The following is a 20666-nucleotide window of genomic DNA, read 5'->3' as shown; positions in this document are numbered from 1 at the left end:
AGGATCAAAGCGGAATGACCATTTCCATCACCTTAGAAAAACAAAGGTCTCTTATTTATTGTCGGAAGCACCGCCTTTTCACATCTGCGCGTTCTACCGATTTCGGGGCTTTAACTTTTTTCAAGTAAACATTTCATGAGTGTGAGCTTGTATATATCGAATAAATCTTCTGAAAGTCGGCGTGTTTTGAGATTTTCAAAACCGAAGCGGTTTTCAGTTTTAAAAAAATTTATAAATGTGTTACTAAAAAACAGATAAGTTTTGAAAATTACAAAAAAGTTTTTAGAAGACTAAGCTTTTAAAAAAATATTACACATAATAATAATTGCAATGAAAAGATTAATATTAAATTACTTGATAAACCAAAGTTACATTGTTTTACATTATCACAGTCATATGATAACGTAATTAAGCATGCCATCTAATATCTAACTACATTCAGACATCAAACTCAAATGCTAGGAGGGACAAAATAAGCAAAGCCCAAATTTTTGTGGGCAGAAAAAAAAATGATTTTTTACAAAAACATTTATTTTTAATACATTGTATAAAGGAAAAAATGGAAAAATTTACAAAGTTAATGTTTTTTTTTCCTAATATTTCACATCACTTCTCTGCTACCATCTTTTCTGCTACAAAGGATCGTAGTGACTATTTTCAACAATGACCCAAGATGAAAATCAGTATCTTAGTCTGACAAAAGATATACTTGTTTTCTTATTTGGAAATAATAGCTTAGCGTCCGATAGATATTTCGAAATACTAGACAAATTTCATATTTTAATTTTAGAACGCTTTCAAAACTTACTTACAAATATTTATACAATTTAGACATGCCAATTTCAGGAAATTTTGCTTCGTGTATAAACAAAATTCTCGATCATGTAAATTTCCATATGATTAGGTACTTCTGAAATATTCGCTGCTATTAATGGAGAAAGTGTTGTACCGATGTAATACGATTGATAACTAGCCACTGACGAATGTTGTAGCTCACTGATAATAAATACTAGCCGCCTTCAGCTATCAGTTCTGCCAAGCTCATCATATACCTCGAGCCCAGAATTTTATAGCAAAAAAAAAAGAAACTGTTATTTAAAACTATTTATTAATTTTAAAGGGTTATTTAAAATTGCACAAGAAGCACAAAGAATTCTTACTGGTTAGCAGTGCTTATAAAATCAGGTATGGTAATTAATCAGGTTTTTGTATCATCAGAAATTTGGCTATAATTTATAACAATTTTTTTCAAAGTTAGATGTTAATATATATTATTTTGGTATATATTATTTTCAAACAATAATAAACCATCATCTAACCGTGTTAATTCTATTATTATTTTAAAATAATAAGGAGAAGAAAAATAATTAATTAATTTGATTATAAAAAGTTATATTATAAGAACGTAGTATTTATTAAAGATATCGCTGACGTTAGTAAGCAAAAGTAATTCTAATCAGAGGCTGTAAAATAATCTTTCATGAAAAGAATCTAAATATTATTTAATTACAGACTGGATATTTTTTAAATAATAAAACAATGTGTGTGTGTGTGTGTGTGTGTGTGTGTGTGTGTGTGTGTGTGTGTGTGTGTGTGTGTGTGTGTGTGTGTGTGTGTGTGTGTGTGTGTGTGTGTGTGTGTGTGTGTGTAAATTTTCAATTAGAAATCAAAGTAATATAAAACTTAAGAATGATCATTAATCAGGAATGTTGGTTATAATAATATTCCAAAATATAAAGGATAATTATAACTGAATGAGCTCGGGAATACGGTGCTTGTAAATTCAATGAAAGTACAAATTTAATTACTTTGAAAAATGTTTTTAAAAAAAGAAATTCAAGGCCCTGTGCCCCTTTTAAATTTGAGGGCCCCTAGAAAGTTGGCGACTTTCTAATCCGTTCCTAAATTTCACAGCACAAGAATTAATAATATCTGAAATTATTGTATCATTTTCAAAAATTCAATTAGATATCGAGATTATTCATTTACAACGGCTTTATACTTTCTTAATATAATAAAAGTTGGGAAAACAAATTCTTCCCAAGCTAATTTTTTAAAAATTTGTCTATTCAATATTGCTTAAAATGTAATATAAGAAACACGGTCGATCCAGAACTTTTTATTCAAAATCGGGACAAATTTGGATTTTTTTTTATTAAGCGCAACAAAATAAAATATTTGATAATGTTCGTAAAATACTTTTAACTTTAAAAAATTCATCTCGGCAAGCTGGAAGTCGAAGGTCCTTTACATCTGAGTTACTATCTGGCATCATAAATTGAGCTTTGAAACAGTCAAAATTAAGACATGAAAATCACTTTTCAGCTTCTAATTTCTAAGATATCTAAGTTGTTGAAAAATTTTAAATGCGAAAGGTTGTTTGTCTTAATGAGGTGCTAATTTTTTTAATTGGATTTGTTTTCTACCTTCAGTATTAAGAAAGTTATAGCAAAATGAAAACTCCCCCCCCCATCATTTCCACACCCTTTGAGCTAGATGGCCCATTTACGAAATCGTCCGAGATTTTTGCATTTCTAACAACATATTCCAAGCCGGTTAAAATCGAAATAAAATTATTCTAGCTTTCCTGTTTACATGATAACATGGGGAGCAAACGCATATATGTAAACATATAATTGTTGAAGCAGTTTCGCGGCCGAATAGAGAGAAGACACTTTGAATTATAAGTTCGCTTTTATTTCATCCCAGGAGGCATAATTTACGTACAAGAGCGCGGGCAAACTTGCGTCCGTCCACTAGCAGTACGAAAGCAGAAGAGCGTAAGAGAGGAGAGAAAGTATTTTTCCCAGTGCTTATATACAATGAGATTCTGATACGGATTTCTTTACATGTGTCGATTTAGGTAGGGGAATTTAGGTATCTTTTAAAAAGAATTCACTTAGCTTGACAGATTTTTATCTCTTCATTCGGAGCGTGAGAAAGTGCGGACAAAATTTGTTTTATAGAGCTCGTGTAGCATTAATTAAATAAAAAAAAAAAAGTGGAACTGGATCAGGAAATAAAAGAAAATTTTAGAATTATATTCGCTAAATGAAAATAAAAAATAGAAAATTAATTAGGATTTAATTTAAATTAGAGGCCATGATTGATGAAGAAGAAATTTTCCCGAAGTCTTGTCATAAGAACCATTGCGATAGGTAGTCTCCCTGAAGGAATCTACCTAAAAGAAAAAGAGAGCAAGAACAGGGGTAGGGAGGGTGCGGCTTTTCACGTGAACTAAAAGAAAGAAATTCAAGTAATAAAAGGGGATAAATAAACAAAGATAAAAAGAAACATTATTTTCCTTCCCGCCTCAACAAATAGATTATAAGAAAAACACCACCTGATAAATTGCTCAGTGATAAACTTTTCGACTTCCACACAATGTTAAGTATTTCAACACTTGACGTATTCTTCAAATCCTACAGGGACCAATACAGCCTTTTAACCTTTATAAGTTTACAGCATAAGAGCTGGATCTGGCAGAAGATTTGAGGTATCTTGAATGGGTGCCCCAGTTTAACGACAGCGATGAAACGCATATTTCTTCTGCTGGTGTTTTTTACTTCACGCCTTGAGCTAAAGACTTGTGAAAAGTGATAAAAGATTTGGCGAGGAGTCGGTTACTTAATACAAACTCATTGAGATTATTTCAGTTTGAATAGATGAAATTTCTTTGGAACTTATAAATTTGGAACAAAAGAGATCTACTCAAAGTCAGAAATATTTATAGCTCAAAAGAAGCAAAAATGTAAGAATTATTATTATTTATTTCCTCATATACATAGTATAACAGAAAATATGTTTAAATTTTTTGATGAATATCAACATTTAAACTTTCCTAATACTGGATAGAAATATTTCTAGAATGTGCTAGAATACAATCAGATAAAAATATTAAATGTGGCTTACTGTTTTTTAATCAGAATTGTATTTTCTGCTACTTTTTAGCTACGATTTGTCACTAGGAAGAGTCATTTATTATAACATGTTGTTGACTGGCAATTTTTCTCAGGACTTATCTCATATCACTGGTATTATTTTGTTACTGGATATAGAAGCGAAACAATATAAATTTTCTATAATATTTTATATACATCTTATTTAATATTTAGCTCTTAATAGTTCTTTTTTATATGATAAACGGTGTAACTACACTTAGGAATTACATACTAAAGAACAATAAGCTTGGCCTCTTTCTTTATTTGCCTTTGTTTAGAGAAAATCATGTTTTATATCTTTTTATACATTTATTAACAGTATTTTTTTCCTGTACTATTTAGAATTTATCTTTGTGTGTTTGCCTACATATATTTGCAAATATATTTTTATTATTTATGTATTTGTAATTTGTACATTTTATTTTATTTTTTAAATCATGTCAATCATTGTATAATCTTATTTACTGCATGTTCCTTTTAGAGTGTGAACAATTTCGTTTTATTTTATTTTGTTTCTTTTTGTATGTTTTCTTGCCACCCCCCCCCTTTTTTTGCATTTGTACCTATGTCTTTTCCATTTGAAATTTTCTTCCATTATCAATTGAATATTGACTTACGTTAGTAAGCGTTGTAATATACTTGTTGGCACACAAGGAGTTTATACTAGAAACTCAAAAAAAAAAAAAAAAATCATGTACGTGTAATGGTACACAGCAAGTTTTGCAAATATATCATGTTTCGCCGCTTTTTTTTTTAAGACTATATACTCTACACGTTGTTCCAGTTGATTTTTTTTCCCACTAGTAACTATTTTTCCTCATAACAGAGCTTTTCAGCTGTCTATTGGAGTCGTTGTAGAAATAGCAGAAGTAGCGTCACGAACTATATTACAGCCACTGGAATCTACAGTCGTGTCGTAGAGCTTCATTAATGTTTTGTTTCTTGTATTTTTGTATGGAATAAAGTTTTGTTATCCTTTACTTATCCTATTGAACTTTTCTTTGTACACAAGCACATACACGCCAGATTTTGGATTTTTCCGATTCGTTATGCTCTCCGAGAACGCACTGATCCAAATGTACTGACGCCAAACCAAAGCGCTTCGATCACGAGCTAACTAGTAGCCAGTCAGCAACGCTTGGATAACGACACGGCTTAACTCATAACCGAGGAGTAATGTGTTAACGAATAGCATATCATTTCTCCGCTGTAAAAAATTCTTGCACAAAATTGAATATTATACCCACGATTTTATATTATTTATTTATTATCCATTTAAAATCAAAATTAAAAAGAGAACTTCTGAATTGTTTGATATATTTGACTTTCCCACGTTTTTCTGAATCTAATTTTCCATTCCTCTAACTTTCCCACTTTAAGATACAATATCACCTAAAAATCAGGCGCCTTAAACAAATGCTTTATCAGTTATATTTCGGCAAAATTTCTTCTGAAAACTATGTAAACTTACATACTTTCTCATGGCCTCTTTTCTATAATAAATATCCATGCTTAGAAGGCACTACTGTAGTTCCTTGTCATGCTTTAAACAAAGAACTTGTAAAGTTTCTAAAAAATTAATATTCTGCTTAGCGATGAAGAAATAGATGAAGCTGAAATTTAAATACACACTACACAACAGAACAAATGAACATTGAAAGTGTTCATTTGTTCTGTTCCTAACCTGTTTTGCTTCGTTCTTTTGCTCTGAAAATTTTCGGCTTTTACTAAATTATTTTACTTTAATTTTTATTTAGAAATTATAGCTTTTACCCTTCGTGCTTTTTTTCATACTTGTGTGAGTTTTCATTGCTACATTGTGCATGTTAAATAATTTTATGTCCTCACTTTTACATTTTTTATTATATGTTTGGCGCCATATAGCCAAATTTGGCTCTTGCGCCAGTAAACCCTGCTACCCATCCATCTATCCATCCAATTAACCTGAAGGAGAAAAAAAATACACACGAATAATTGGATATCCAAAATAAGTGTAAAAATAAATAAATAAAAATACATTCTTATTATAATAATATGTGAGATAAAGTCTTACGTGTCCATTATCATCCATTTGATTGTTAGTGAGCTTGAGTTTGTCGAAGGAGATGACCTGTTTCATCCACTGTGCTCCTTTCGCGGGAGAATCGGGATGGACATGCATTCTGGGAGGCATGTTAGGATCTGCTTTTCCCGCTACAACCCAGCTCGAGCTAAAAAACACCATGATACAATTATTTTCGAATGCAGTCCGTGCTGTTTTCAGTTTATTTGGTTTAAACTTATTTGAAAGCAAATCAAAATATTCATTGGAAAGTTTATGATATGGGAGAAAGATTTTTAAAAAAGGAATAGCATATAGAAGACATTTAAATATCTGACATCCAACTATCCGGCCTAGTTAAAAAAAACTCTTCATGATAAAATAAGGATTAAGAGGTATCAGGACACCTAAACTTCAAATTTTGTGAGTTTTTTTAAATAAAGAAATGCATGTTAGAGTCTCATCTTTTCTGAGCGTTTTAGTCCAGAAATTTTAACGGTAATATCAAAACGGCAAGTGTTATCTAGAAAAAAATAAAACAATACCGATTAAATGTAAATAGAAACTTAAACAATATCAAAAGCCATATTACCGGTACATTCTTTGATGCACATAAGGACAAAAAAACTAAAAATTAAAAAAAAAAAATTAAGCTAACTAGAAGCAGTGCCTATGCTTCTGGGTTTTTTTTTAAAAAATTTCCATTACTTTGCTAAATTTTTTTAATTATTATTTTTCATTTTAACGTTAATTTTCGCAAAACAAAAAATGGTGCTTGTGCTAAGGATTTCTCAAAAATTGCATATCTTATTAATATAAAATTTCATGCACGTACTCAAAATAAAGTGCCCTTTATGACTTAAACATCAAAATTTAGATAAATTATTTACAGAAAAAAATTTTACATCAATTTTAAATAAATTTTTTCTTAAAATTTCAATTTTTCTTTAATAATTGTATTTTACAAAAAAAAAAAATTTTCGAATGGTTTTGTAGAAAGTATGTATAACTTCAATTCTGAACATTTATTTTTCTGCAAGTTAATCTTAATTTTGACTAGTTTTTAAATTCAGAATCTTGCGCGCAGTAAAATACTGATTTTTAAGATTTTGAAGAAAAAAAATATCCAGTTTATATTTCTTTACAACTTTTTTTAAATTTTCTGGAAATTTTATGAAAACATGAAAAATAATGTAATTGTATATGAATATTCAATGATTGAATTTTCAAATTTCACAATCGTTTCATTAATAAATTAGATGGGTTGGATAAAAGATAGCTTTTTACTTCCATGAGTAATTGCTAAGAGTCCTGGAATCCCTTAATTTACTTTCCGTTGAAGAAGAAAGCTAAAAAGAAGAAGTAACCATCTAAAGAACATATTCTAAAAGTGATAACTTGTTCCTTGAAGTTGTTCCTTTCATTTTTATTTTCATCCTATTTTTTCGTATTAGTGGTGATAATGCAAAATGATGAAATATAAACTAAGTTTAAATATTTTTTATGGGAAGTAAATCTATATTTTACGTTAATATTATATTTATAAGTTCATATATTTATAATGCTCGTAATTTATTCTTTAACGAAACAAATCGGACATTTCTATAACTCGTGTTTATAATCACATCTTCACAAAACTGGTGTCGATGAAAATAGCTTAAAGAGATAGATTTGTTTAGATAGACAACTCAATTAACCCAGTTAATCAGTTAGTATCTTGAAAATTTCTCTTTACACAATCGCTAACATTTCTTTTTTCGTTCAATCACTTCTAGACACGTAATAAGCCCCATCCCTCCCCCAAAAAATATCTTTGATAAGTTTTTGTTGAAAATTATGAGTTTTATAGGCTTCTGAAAAATGTGGTCTTCAATGTTGAATAAATTATAATAATTTTTGGTGATATGTCAGGAATTATAATATGTATAAATCTCATTTCTTTTGGCTAGATAAAAGAACTTCAATAAACTCAATAATAATGAACTCGCAATAAAATTTTTATATGACAGCAAGGTTGAAGTACTAAAACATCGAAATCCTAAAATTATTGTAAAAATTTTGAAAATATTTTTTAAAAATGCAAAATTTGCATTTTTGCTTACTTATTTTAGGAACGGGACACTTTTACTTGTTGAGTGACTACTTACTGTTTATGTTGATCTATTTGCCGTAATACAACAGTTATAACTATCATTATAAAATAGCCGTTGGATAATTTCCGGATAAAACGATTTTAATGAAAAATTGAATTTTCTTTCTTATTGGAAAATAACTATACAATAATTGCTGCTTAAAGTGATTGCTTTGAAACCTAAGATTTTTTGTAACATTAACCGTTTGATAACAATAAACGAATTGGGTAAAATAATATACATTTTTACCACATCAAGAGAAAAGAAAATAAAAGATTAAAATGAAATCTACGATCGCAAATTTCAAGTTATTATGTGAGAACATTTGTTATTTTTAAGTCATTATTTGTCTTAATTAATTTAAGTCATTAACCAGTTTAAACCGGTTTGAAACAGTCACGAGACTTCTCTATCGGTCTCTATCCCTCTCTCTCCCTATGTATATATATATATAAAGATATATAATGATAATTTTTTTAAACTTTCATTTTCAATTTTTCTAGCTGGCAAACAAAGTTCTGGAGCTCGACCGATTTTGAGATGAAATAACGGTTCATAGTTTTACGTTAACTTTTTAAAAAGCCAACCTTACTTGCATTTGCTATCAAAGAAGCATACTTAATAATAAAGCAACACTGTAAAAGAAGGTCAACCTTTTAAAAACGCATCTGCTTTCAAAGAAGCCTACATAATAATAAAGCAATACTGTAAAAGAAGGTCAACCTTTTAAAAACGCATCTTCTTTCAAAGAAGCATACATAACAATAATGCACTACTGGTAAAAGCAGGTAAAAAAATATATGCGATTAAAAGATGCTGCTGAAAATTGCCATTTATGCTTTATTCATTGCCTACACGATTTCGAGCTTCAATATTCATTGCCTACGGGATTTCGAGCTTCAATATTCATTGCCTACGGGATTTCGATCTCCAAAACCCCCTAACCAAAACAACATCATGTTCTTACATGTTAAAAATGCGGTAGGGTCAATTATCTCAAGGCTTCATTATATATTGTTGTATCTTTTTTTTTTTTTGAAGTTGTTGATTGATGCTGTATGTCGGATTTCAAAATATCATTTCGGCTTTTGTTGGTGAGTTTTTCTTAACTCGTTCATCCCTATTCGTATCATTAAGGCTTACTGTTTCACACTGTTAAAAAAAATTCACTTTTTTTTTTTCTCCAAAATTTTTATAGAAGAGGCAGCGAAACTATCAATTGTGCCGCAGCGTTGCTTTGACTCATTTTAGGTAAACTTTCTTGACTATTAAAATTTTCATTTAAATTTTGTGTTTACCACTCTAGTCAGTTAATAAAACAATGGTTTTTGACTATTCAACAGATTTCAAGCGAAAACTGGCAGCATAGCTGTCCGTTCGCACTAATCCCAGACCACTCTACTCCATATAAAAGAATATGACCTGTATTTCATGGGAAAAATGACTCCCAGGCATTTGTTCACGAATGGAACAAAAATTCCATGAACATCAATCATTATCGCGGAGGGTTGGTCGATTATTTATTTCAAATTTGATAACATTAAATTATATAATGGTCACACTGAATAGATATAATAAGTATATAAATGAAATAATTTGACTTTGTCGGTTCGGGACCAGAGGGTTTGATAATGTAGAGCAAATGAAAGTATTAACTACAATCATATTAAGTAGTAGTATCCACTGTATTTAATCAGTTAAAAAAAATGTAGAATATTAAATATAATTTCTAATTTGAAAAAAAATTATTATGTTGTTAGATTACTATTTTTAACAAATCATTTATACTTTATCTTCTCTTTTTATTTAGATATAATTATCAATAGCTGGTTGAGCAAAAAAAGCATGTTAATGAATTTTTAAATAAATTTTACCTCCGATCTTATAATTGAAATACTTTAGATTTCGTTTAACATAAGGATTTCAAATATGGACGATAAATACTGCCTTATTTTTTAATTTAAGTAAAAGATAGATATATAGAAAAAGTTTTTTTTAATCAAGACATTAAAAAGAATGATTATTTATATTTATTTAAAATACTCTATTGTTTGGAATCATTTATATTTTTCCTGAAATTATGATAGTGTAACTCAAAAAAAAATTTAATCCCCGAATCTAAGTTAAATAGTGATCAATTAGTTATTACAAGGAAAGAAATCAACCAAATTTATCTGCTCTTTTTCTAACGCAGCATTGAAGAGTTCGTGTTTTTAATTGGACAACATCTGTAGAAAACATCCTTTAAAAATTTGGAATTCAGATACGGGATGTGGTGTCTAATTAAGGCCGTTATTGATTAATCGGTTTCATGATAATTTGCTTCTCTTGTGACGCGAATGAAATAGAACTGTTCTTCAAAATATCTTCACTTTTATGACCTCCTGAGGATCATACAGAATCTTTCGTTTTATATTGTTAAAAAAAACTGCCCTTTATTCAATCATATTAATTTGGTTATGCATAATTAGCAATAGCAACACCAATGTCACTCTGATTCAAAGCGGAAAATAAATCGTTTGGTTTCATCACATAATATTATTACACGAAGATAACTAAAATAAAATTAAAAAAGGCAAAATTTTGAGCTTAAACACAAAAGTATATTTATCGAAATCGATGATATTTTCATAATTCGTTTCTGATATAATCCTGCATGTATTCTCATGCTTCTTTCTATAGTTTTTGATGTTTGAATCGAAGTTGAATGAAATATTCCAATATCGCAAAATACATATACAAATTATAGTCACTTGATTCATTTTATTGATTATTTGTTTTTAATTGTGATGGCCCTCATAACTGTATGTATACTATATCTACTGCAGATGAATATTATTATCTAAAACATCCAAAAAAAGCAAATGATGTTTTAGTTTAGTTTAGTGATAAAAACATGCGTTTTGGACATTAACTGCTTGAATTAAAAATTCGAAACAGGACCACAGTTTTAGAATAAAAACTACAAACCAAATAGTGAAACGATCTAATTAAATTAAACTGTTATTTGATAATTAGTTTTTTATGATAGCGAATGAAATAAATAAATAATATCGCATATTCTTTTGCCATTCTTTAAATGAATTTTTAAGTGTGTTTATTTATTTTAATGTGTTTTGTATATTTAATAGAGATGATATATTTCATACTTATTATCAAATTCCTTATAAAAATATTATCCAATGCGAATTAAGGCACTCTGTGTTTTCGTTTTATTTGTAAATGTATGCGATATTGCAAACATTTTTCCTATTGATAATTATTTAAGAGGAAGGTAGATTCTATTTGGAATTTTGAAAATTATTCACTTAGAGTTATGAATTTTTTTGTGCATATGTATTAAATATAAATATGTCAAATTTCTTTTTTAAAAAGTTTTTTAAACGAAATATTATTTTTTTAAATTAAAAGATATGTAATTTTTTTAAAATTTCAAAATATTCCAGGCTTGTCTCTAAAACTTTCTTTTATCCTAAATGAGTTAATTAGATGTTCGTATATAACCGGCAGGAAGGTTCACTCTCGATTAAAAATAAAATTTTCAGAATCGTTAGTCAAGAAAACTTCAAAATTCTTAAAAAGTTTTAGAAAATGAACTACAGAACTGCTTCACATACTTTCAAGAAACTTAAATACAAAAAATACTTCGAATTAAAAAAGATTAAATTGATTTCTGTTGTCAGAAATAAAAAAATTATTTTAAATACTCATATGCCGAATAAGATAATCGAATTCATATCAGTCGTTATAACTAGTTGTAGTTTCCGTTACAAATTCGTTCTAGCTATAAAATTTCGCATTAGTTTTTTAAAAAAAATTGGATACATATTTACTCACCTATGAAATGCATATCGGTATCGTTTGTCATCTACTGGTACAAAGTCCATCATGACTATGTAATCGGTCATAGGATCCATACCGTAGATTTTGACTTGAAATGTAGGAAACATTCGCCTGAAAAATAGAAAAGGAAATGATATTGTTACATGACTTGAAAAAAGATATGAAATAGTTTTTAAATTATATAAATTAGATATTTCTTTAAAAATATAAAATATTTTTTTAACGTAATAGCAAAAGAAACATAAAAGATTTGAAATTAAATCAAGTTAAAACAAATAAAGGAGACAGGAGCGATGATCAACTCATAATATATATATATGCTGAGATTTTTATTTGCAAGAATTGCTATAATTGTATTTACTTTTATTCAATAATATCTGTCCAACGAAGTGTCTCCTTACATTAATTGCTACGGATATACTAATAATAGAAAAAAATAGAATAAAAATTTAATTGCAAATGTGTTATTGCTTAACATACTTTTTTTACATAAGTAATATATATGAATTAAATTTTTAAAATTTATATTTATTATATAATAGAATAATATTACTTGATTAAACTTCAATCCAGGGCCAGCCATCGGGGGTGGGGGGAGGTGCGGCGGATGCAATGTTAGATGCTGAAGAACTAAAATAATGTTCTGGATAATAGCGATATTGAAAGAAGAAAGGAAGAAATTTAATTGGAACAATCGACGGATTTGGAAAGATATGAAGTTTACAGATATATTACAGCCTGGTGCAACATATTATAAACATAAAGTAAGTATATTTACCGCCAATTATCTCATCTTCTATATCAGATTGCATATAGTATTAATTTATATCATAAAATGCTTAATATTGTTAGATTTAATCATGTTTGTGTCAAGGGAATATCCCTCTGGGTGTCAAAAAAAATCAGCAGAAAAGGAAAAATAATTAAGTCATATCACTCACTCTCCAACCCACCGGAAGGTACACGACAAAATCTGAATGACCGGATCGCTACGGCAACACTGACGGGAACTGTGGTTGAGTCCTAAGGGCCATCACTGGCCGCGGTACAACCCTTCCGTAAGGAAGTATGTCCCGTCATCGATGGGAGGAGAGAAACCCCCCTTTTCGCCTACCCTCCAGGGTGGCGAGAACCAACCACCATGCCGGAAACTTCTCATCCTCCTTGCGTGGTGCCCCGGGGGAAAGAACATGCTGATTTATTTAAAATTAATTTAAGAAAATGAACTAGTATTAATTTTTAAGAAAATTAACACATTTTTATTTATTCATTTCTTATGACTCATGGTTGTCCGGGATTTATGTGTATACGGAATAGATTTAAAATCGAAGCTTGGTACTTTTAAATACAATAATGAATTAACTGAATGGTCATGAAACAGATAGGAGCCTAACCAATCATATTTGCCAGTTTTCATACTTTATATAATGCTTCAAGTTTTATATACTATAGCCAGTTTTTATAGTTTATTTAATACTTTATGATACATAACAAATGTTTGTTTTATTCTAATATTTTATAATTCACAAAATACTTTATAATACATATTTAATAAATGGTTGATTTATCCTAATATTTTATAATTCACAAAATACTTTATAATACATATTTAATAAATGGTTAATTTATCCTAATATTTTATAATTAACAAAATCTGAAAACGTTCAAATTTCTATATTTAGCACAATGGTAATAACATTTTAAAGCTACCTGCCTGCGGTTTTCAGTCAACTTAACGGCCCTAGGCATTTGCCTAGTCTGCCTAGTCGGAAATATGCCAAAGACTGGATCCACAGTATTCCGATATCACAACCGGTATAACATCACTAGCGTATTAGACAACTATGGAACATTTGTAAGTAATTCAGTGATGTATGTAATAAATGTTTTTTTTCTAATGCTTAGAAATTGTTCCAAATGGTGATCTTTGAATACAATTAGTTCGCTTAAAGATAATAAACTAAAATTTACACTCTAACAAAGATAAATTATCTTGCAGATCTTGTATTCGCTAGATAATTGTCCAGCATATGAGAAATTGGATGGTTCTCTTTTCAGATACATAAATTTCATTTGTTTATATATGGACTAAGCATGTGTCTGAAAGAAGATCTGCGTTTGAAATTTTGCAGAAAAATTTACTAAATAAACCTATAAATCAAAACATTATATAATAGGCAATAGCTCTTAATAATGTTCAAGAAGCAACCGCATGAAATCCAACCGAATTTTTTCCCTCATTATCATTATATTTTTAGAGATTACACTCCCTTATCAAATAAACATGCGTCTCCTTATCAACAGCGGAGGTTTCTTAAGGGTCAATTTTGAGGTCTTCTTCCCTGATACAGAACAGTCTTCTGTAAACTAGCTGACTTCTGATAAAAGTTTTTAGGCTACTAAATGACTTATGGGAGGTTATGGGAATGCTTATATGCTGCATGACCCGCACTTTAACCTTGTCGGTCCTTGACATGCGCTGAGGTATTTACCAGAGTTGATTAATTTTTTTACGACAACATGAAAAAAGATAAGAATTTTATTCGGGCAACGTGAAATTGCTCCGACATCGAAGTTTACTTCACTGTACTTTAAACAAATAACTCCTCTAGGAAGAAGTAAAAGATAAAAGGCTTAAAAAATTTTTATAGCATAAACATTGTATCTAAGGTTTGCTAATTAGGTAGGTGTTATAAAACACTGGATTTTATAGTGACAAGAAATCTTAGATTTATTATCAAGACAGTCCTGGCCTTAATCCTGGAAAGAAAAATGGCATGAATTTGTGTTGATTTTGCATGAATTTTTCTAAATCCTCTGCCCTATTTCCAGTTTTTTTTACTGATATTTTTAAGTAACTAGCCTTTGGCGACTAGCTTATTTGTCCATATTATTAACTTATTTGGTTGTTAAATTATTAGTATGGGATTAAAAAACATTTCACCTATTTATTTAATACGACTAAAACACATGAATTCAATTAAAACAGTTTACTGCAATTTACAAAGCGTATATATTACGAAATAAAAGCCGAAATGAAACTCCTACTACGAATTAAATGATGGGTAAAAGCACGTGCTTGAATGTTTTGATGGGGAGTTTGAATCCTATAAAAACATTATTTCAGATATTGTATTAAATCGAATTAAAAATATCATGAAAAGTTAAATGAAAAATGAAATTATGTCATTAAAAAGTAATTTTTTTTAGTCTTAAGATAAACAAAAAGTACTTTATTATAAAATAATTGTTTTGGAAGATATGAGTATCGATTTCCGAAGACAAGTCATAGCGATTGCGGCTAGACTTGAGATTAATATACGAGCGCCAAAATTTAAACATTTTTAAGGGATTACTAGCCAAATATAATCGTGGCAATTTGTTGTTCAATTTTAAAAGCTGTTTGCTAGCATTTCCGGTTTACGCCAGGATTGCAGACTTTTAGAGAGTTTTCGGACGACTGGCACGATCTTGATGTGTTTGGCGAAAAACCGTACATTAATCTTAAGTCTTACCAAGATTACTTATCCGACAACTTTTAAGCCTACTTTTACGTTTGATCGAACTTTTTGTTTAAAACTTATTTCTTGATTCCTTTTATATCTTCTTTACTCTGACGGAATAGCCTCTTTGGTGAGATAGCGAAACATCTTCAGAACATTTCTAATTATATTTTGCAGCTCTGTTAATTAGCTCAGCGGAGCGTTTGATTCAGTACAGCTGTAAAAACGTTCAATGAATAAAACAGTCTGAAAAACTGGTATTATGTTTTTTTTATATTTCACTGTTGCCATTCGACATTTAGTAATAAACTCAATTTCTGTGCCACTTACGTTAGTGTTTTATATATAAAAATGATTCAAATTTCAAAAAAATTTACAAAAAAAAAAATTCGTATGATTTAATTTTTAAAAATTAGCTTCTAAAAATTAGCAGCCATAATTATTGCTATATATTGAATATAGTCGCCTGAATTTAGTGTAAAAAAATCACAGATTTGTATCACAATTCTTAAAAACAATTTTCATTGCGGAGCATGCTCGTGCCTATCTGAAGTGTAAATGCCTTGCCAATATTTTTTATTCTTCATCTACAAATACTTATCTGAAGTATTTATAAAGTCTGATAAGGCTGTCTTTCCCATTTAAATATCGTTGAATAAGAAATTTATTTGAGATTAGTAAAAAGTACCATTTAAACTAAGAATTATTCAGACATGACACTCCAAAATACATCTAATTCAAATCAAATGGGGCCGGATTTAACAGTACAGATCCAATTTTGGACTTACGATAATATCTTGACATCGCCCCACACCACTTACACATTATTTAGTTTCTAGGCTGAGATTCAGAATTTCATTATATACAAAACAATTTAAGTGAAATTTCAAAATAAATAGGGCTCTAATCAATGCAATTCTAACAAAAAAATTATTCGAATTATTTTTAAGCATTTTTATCGAATTTTTTAAAAACTAAAATTAAAAAAAATAGTTAAAAATAAAATTTTATTCACTAAAAAATCAATCAGATATCGAAAATAGGAACAAATTTTAAAAACAATTATTAGGTAGTCAAATAATTACTTTTAGAGTTAGAAAAATACTGGGTGCACATAAAATCATTCATTGTTTACAAAAAATTATTGTAAAAAGTTATTAAAATTTGGCAAATGGTTGTTTCGATGTATAGTTAAGATTCCTATGAAGTTTTTAATAAAATCACTTTACGTCATAAAATTTTAACGTGAACACTCTTAGCTCGAAGAATTCAACCCAGTATTTCTATTCTCATTAAGTATTGTCCAAAATTTCAACTATCACATTAGACACAGCATTTGTGATTATAACTTTGAGTATATCTACGTATATCAATATCTTCAACTGCCGTTGCTGTTTATCCTTTATATAACCCCAAAATTGACAATGAACATTAAAAGCCGATTTGAATTCATGAAATTAAAGAACTCATTGAACTTTTTCTGTCGTAGACGCCGTTTTCATAACAATTGAATGTAAAATCTTTATTTCAGCAACAGTCACACTATTTTTTGAGTTTAAAAACTCAGGAGAGCGATTATTTCACAGTAAAAATTTTATAGTATTATATTCAATTTTTTCGTAATATTTTTTTTGAGAAGAAGGCAAAGATTTTATGATCATCTTATACTTTCTGATAATAATTAAACTGATAATTATAATATATAATAATAATTCAAAGAAAGAAAACAATCGATTTCATTTTAGATTTTATCAACCCCTAAAATTGAAAAATCATACTATTTTGAAAATTATAGTAAAAAAAAAATAATAAAAACAAGCATTTATTATACTTCATATTTTATGTACAGATAAAGACTACAACTACCACTACATGTACAGCTTCTACTACAGATCAAATCATATATTTAAAAAAGAGAGAGAGAGAGAGAAAGTCTCATCTTTTCAATTATGATACTGAAACCTTCTTGAAACAAAACAAGTTATAACATCTATGCAAATGCAAAATTTAAAAAAAAAATCTTGCAGATACAAGTTTTATTTCACATTCCACATTATCTTTATAGGATCCTTTCGAAAACTTTCAAGTAAATTTAATATTAAATTTATTTTTGACATTATTTAATGTTAACAGATTCGTACGAATGCTGAGGAAATTATTTTTAATCTTTCAAATAATTACTTAAATTTATTCTATAATGGCATTGTATCATTATGTAATACCATTTTGCAAGTTGAACTAAAATTTAAAGTCGAACCGAGTTATTCTTTATATAGAAAAGTAAACACAAATAAATCTGTAGACCCCCCCCCAGAAAAAATTATAACACTATGTAATATGTACTGTAAAATTAGGCAAAATTATACTTTTTTTTTCCCCATTCGAATTTTTCTTATATTTCTTGAAATGTTCGAATTTTTATTTTGATTCCATCAGTTTTAATTGATCCAAGTTCAATTGTTCGCTTGTCTAAATGTTAAATGCAAATAGTGAGAAGACTTAAAAGAATAGATAATAAAAAACAGAATTAAATCCCAAAAAGATAACCTCTCCAAAAAAAAAAAAAGGGACTCAAAGAACTGCTTCTAAACGCTAGAGCATTTCTTCCCTTTGTTTTTCTTTCAATTCAAAACCATGTGCTCCAATTGACACAACTCCGCTAGATGCCAGATTCCTGACTTTCTTTATTACAACAATCTTTTGATCGATGAGAATGGCTGGCGATGTAGCACGTGGCTTGTCTGCTAAAGTTGTCAGCAAGAAGGCTACCTGACAAATGATTCGGGAAACCCTAATGGTAGCCATATGCCATGCCACGAACTTTCAAAAAATACATTCTCCCTGCTTTTCAGGTTGTGTTTACAGAACTTCGTTAACAACTGTTTGGGTTAGCAGCGTAAACAAATCCGTTTGCCGTACAATAGAACTTTTTAAGTGTTGCGCGATCAGTGGTCCGCTCGAATAGTATAAACAAGTTGGGGTTCAAGGTAAAGTAATAGGAAAAAAGATATGTGCGATTAGATAGTTTGCTTCAGAGTTTATTTTTGGAGAAAGATTGAAATTTAAATTGGACAGTACGGGAGAAGGATATCAGAAAGGTAGTGATTTTGACTGATTGAAATTCAAAATATTTAACTCACCAAGTAATTCAAGGACAACATTGCATAATTTCCTGAGATTTTGATAAGTAAATTACAGCAGAAATTTTATCTTTGCATTTAATGCTCCATGTTGTTACAGTGATTAAGGACAGATTATTTAAGCTTATGTAACAATTATCTTTTTAAGGGGAAAAAAAGTCATGATAAATGGTAATCGTAGTTTCTGTATGTTTACATAATCAGATTCATTCATCGAAGAAATACTTTCTCTTAAAATTACCAACATCAACACAAACTGCATTATTCGTATATTCCAGAATTTCAGAAAGGTCGCAATTTCAAACGCTATTCCAAGACTATATTAGAAAGTGATTAACGAATTAATTTCTGGCCATTCACATATGAGGAATTAGAATTACCGGAAACAATTCACACTAAAATGTTGATGATACACTGTGTCGTGAGCATTCCAAGAATAATAACTTCTTCATTTATAATGGAATTTAGCGAACTGAATATTTTAATCCTCATTCATAAGAAATTTGGATTTTTCACACATTTTTCGAAATTCCCTATCAACACAATTTTAGAATATCATTAATAATTCGAATTTATTTTGGCTAATTCGGAGTCAAAACTAAAAAATTTTATTATTAGGGAACTCTAAATTAAATCTTCAGTGATGGCAAGGGAATAATTTTTAAGACTCTTAATTCCTTCCAGAGCATTATTGTCTCACAAATTATTGTTTCAAAACAGTAGTAAACAACTTTCCATTTAAAAAAAATGTTGAGCTCTTTAGATACGAATTGTTCTTTAAGAAATTGTTCTTACGAACAATAATTCAAAATATTGAATTATTGCCTTTGAAACGTTGTACATAATATTTTATAATTTCTTACTTAGTTATGAGATTAATTATAATTATAATAATTTTATTTATTATGTATCATTTATTAAAATTACTAAATATTAAAGACAATATTAACGGCCATTTTCAATTACAAAATTGCCGTTTTCTCATAGTTGACTGTAATTGTTGTTTCTCATATTCGATTCTGTATTATTCATATTTGATTAGTTTTTTTAATTAAAAGTTTTTGAATCGATCAATTTTTTATTGCGGTTAGGTCAGCTTCGAATGTTTTTGCCAAGTCAGCTCAATTCCTTTTATACTGTAGATATTTGTTTTTTGGTTCACAATCTTTCTACATGAAATGTAACTGGAAATTATTATTTAAACTTTTATTTTTCGTTATGAGGTCACTCTTTTAATAAAATTGTCAACTTAGTTTCTTATTTCAACAAATATCGTCCTTGCTCATGAATTTCATTATTAACATGTTCGTAATCATTTTAGTAATTTTATCAAAATGTATATATTTTTTAATTTATTTTTTATGGCTTGTGACTTCGCGACAACTATATATGCAATTATATATAAACGACGATTAGTGCTTATTAATACGGAAATAATTAAATTAATGTAATGCAGCAGATAAAAACATGAGCAGTTGTATTTGACAAAGAGTTCATTTTATCTCAATATTCTAACAAGCCATTAATTTTGTCCTAAAAGTTTATAATTCATAAAAATAGAATATTTTACGAACTTGTTTGGTAGATAATTAATAACATTTTTTTTATCGATTTGAATGCAGCCTCCTCTTAGCTTGGAAGCTCTAAATTCTTGCTGCTTAGTTGAAAGCCGCTACTGGTGGTAAATGTTATTCTTCATTTCAATTCCTATATGTTATTTTTTTGCTCTCATAGATCCAGCCTAATCTACTGGAATTAAAGCATAATGGAAACATGACGAGATCCAAATTACTGCTTGAATTACTTCAGGGTACGAATCTTTAGCAAATATTAACAGGTTTTTAAAGGTATTCGAAAAATTGAAAATTATTTTTTTTTTCTACGCTGGTAAAATGTATTTTTGTTTTTTTTTAAATGTATTCCAAGAAATTATAAATTCTTTCATTAAATTTGTGATTTATTCTTTTTCAGTAAATCGAACAAAAAATTTTACTATTTTATCTGTAAAGGCATAAGATCACAGGCCTCAGCGGTTATTTATAAATTTATCTTAACGTCATACAATT

At 28.8% G+C, this 20666-nt stretch overlaps 1 protein-coding gene across 1 annotated transcript in view; it reads right to left on the bottom strand.

Moving 5' to 3' along the window:
- Positions 1–20666, bottom strand: part of LOC129972508 (T-box transcription factor TBX10-like) — a 103066-nt gene that overhangs the window by 29612 nt on the left and 52788 nt on the right. Inside the window, exons 3-4 of the mRNA XM_056086663.1 lie at positions 11952–12068; positions 5995–6151 (exon numbers count right to left, since the gene is read on the bottom strand). Coding sequence (XP_055942638.1) covers positions 5995–6151; positions 11952–12068 — 274 coding nt within the window. The remainder of the gene's footprint in view (positions 1–5994; positions 6152–11951; positions 12069–20666) is intronic.

This window comes from Argiope bruennichi, chromosome 6 (genome assembly GCF_947563725.1).
Source record: "Argiope bruennichi chromosome 6, qqArgBrue1.1, whole genome shotgun sequence".
Taxonomy (NCBI): Eukaryota; Metazoa; Arthropoda; class Arachnida; order Araneae; family Araneidae; genus Argiope; species Argiope bruennichi.
Note: the sequence above shows the minus strand (reverse complement) of the source record. Positions and strands in the feature narration are given on the sequence as shown.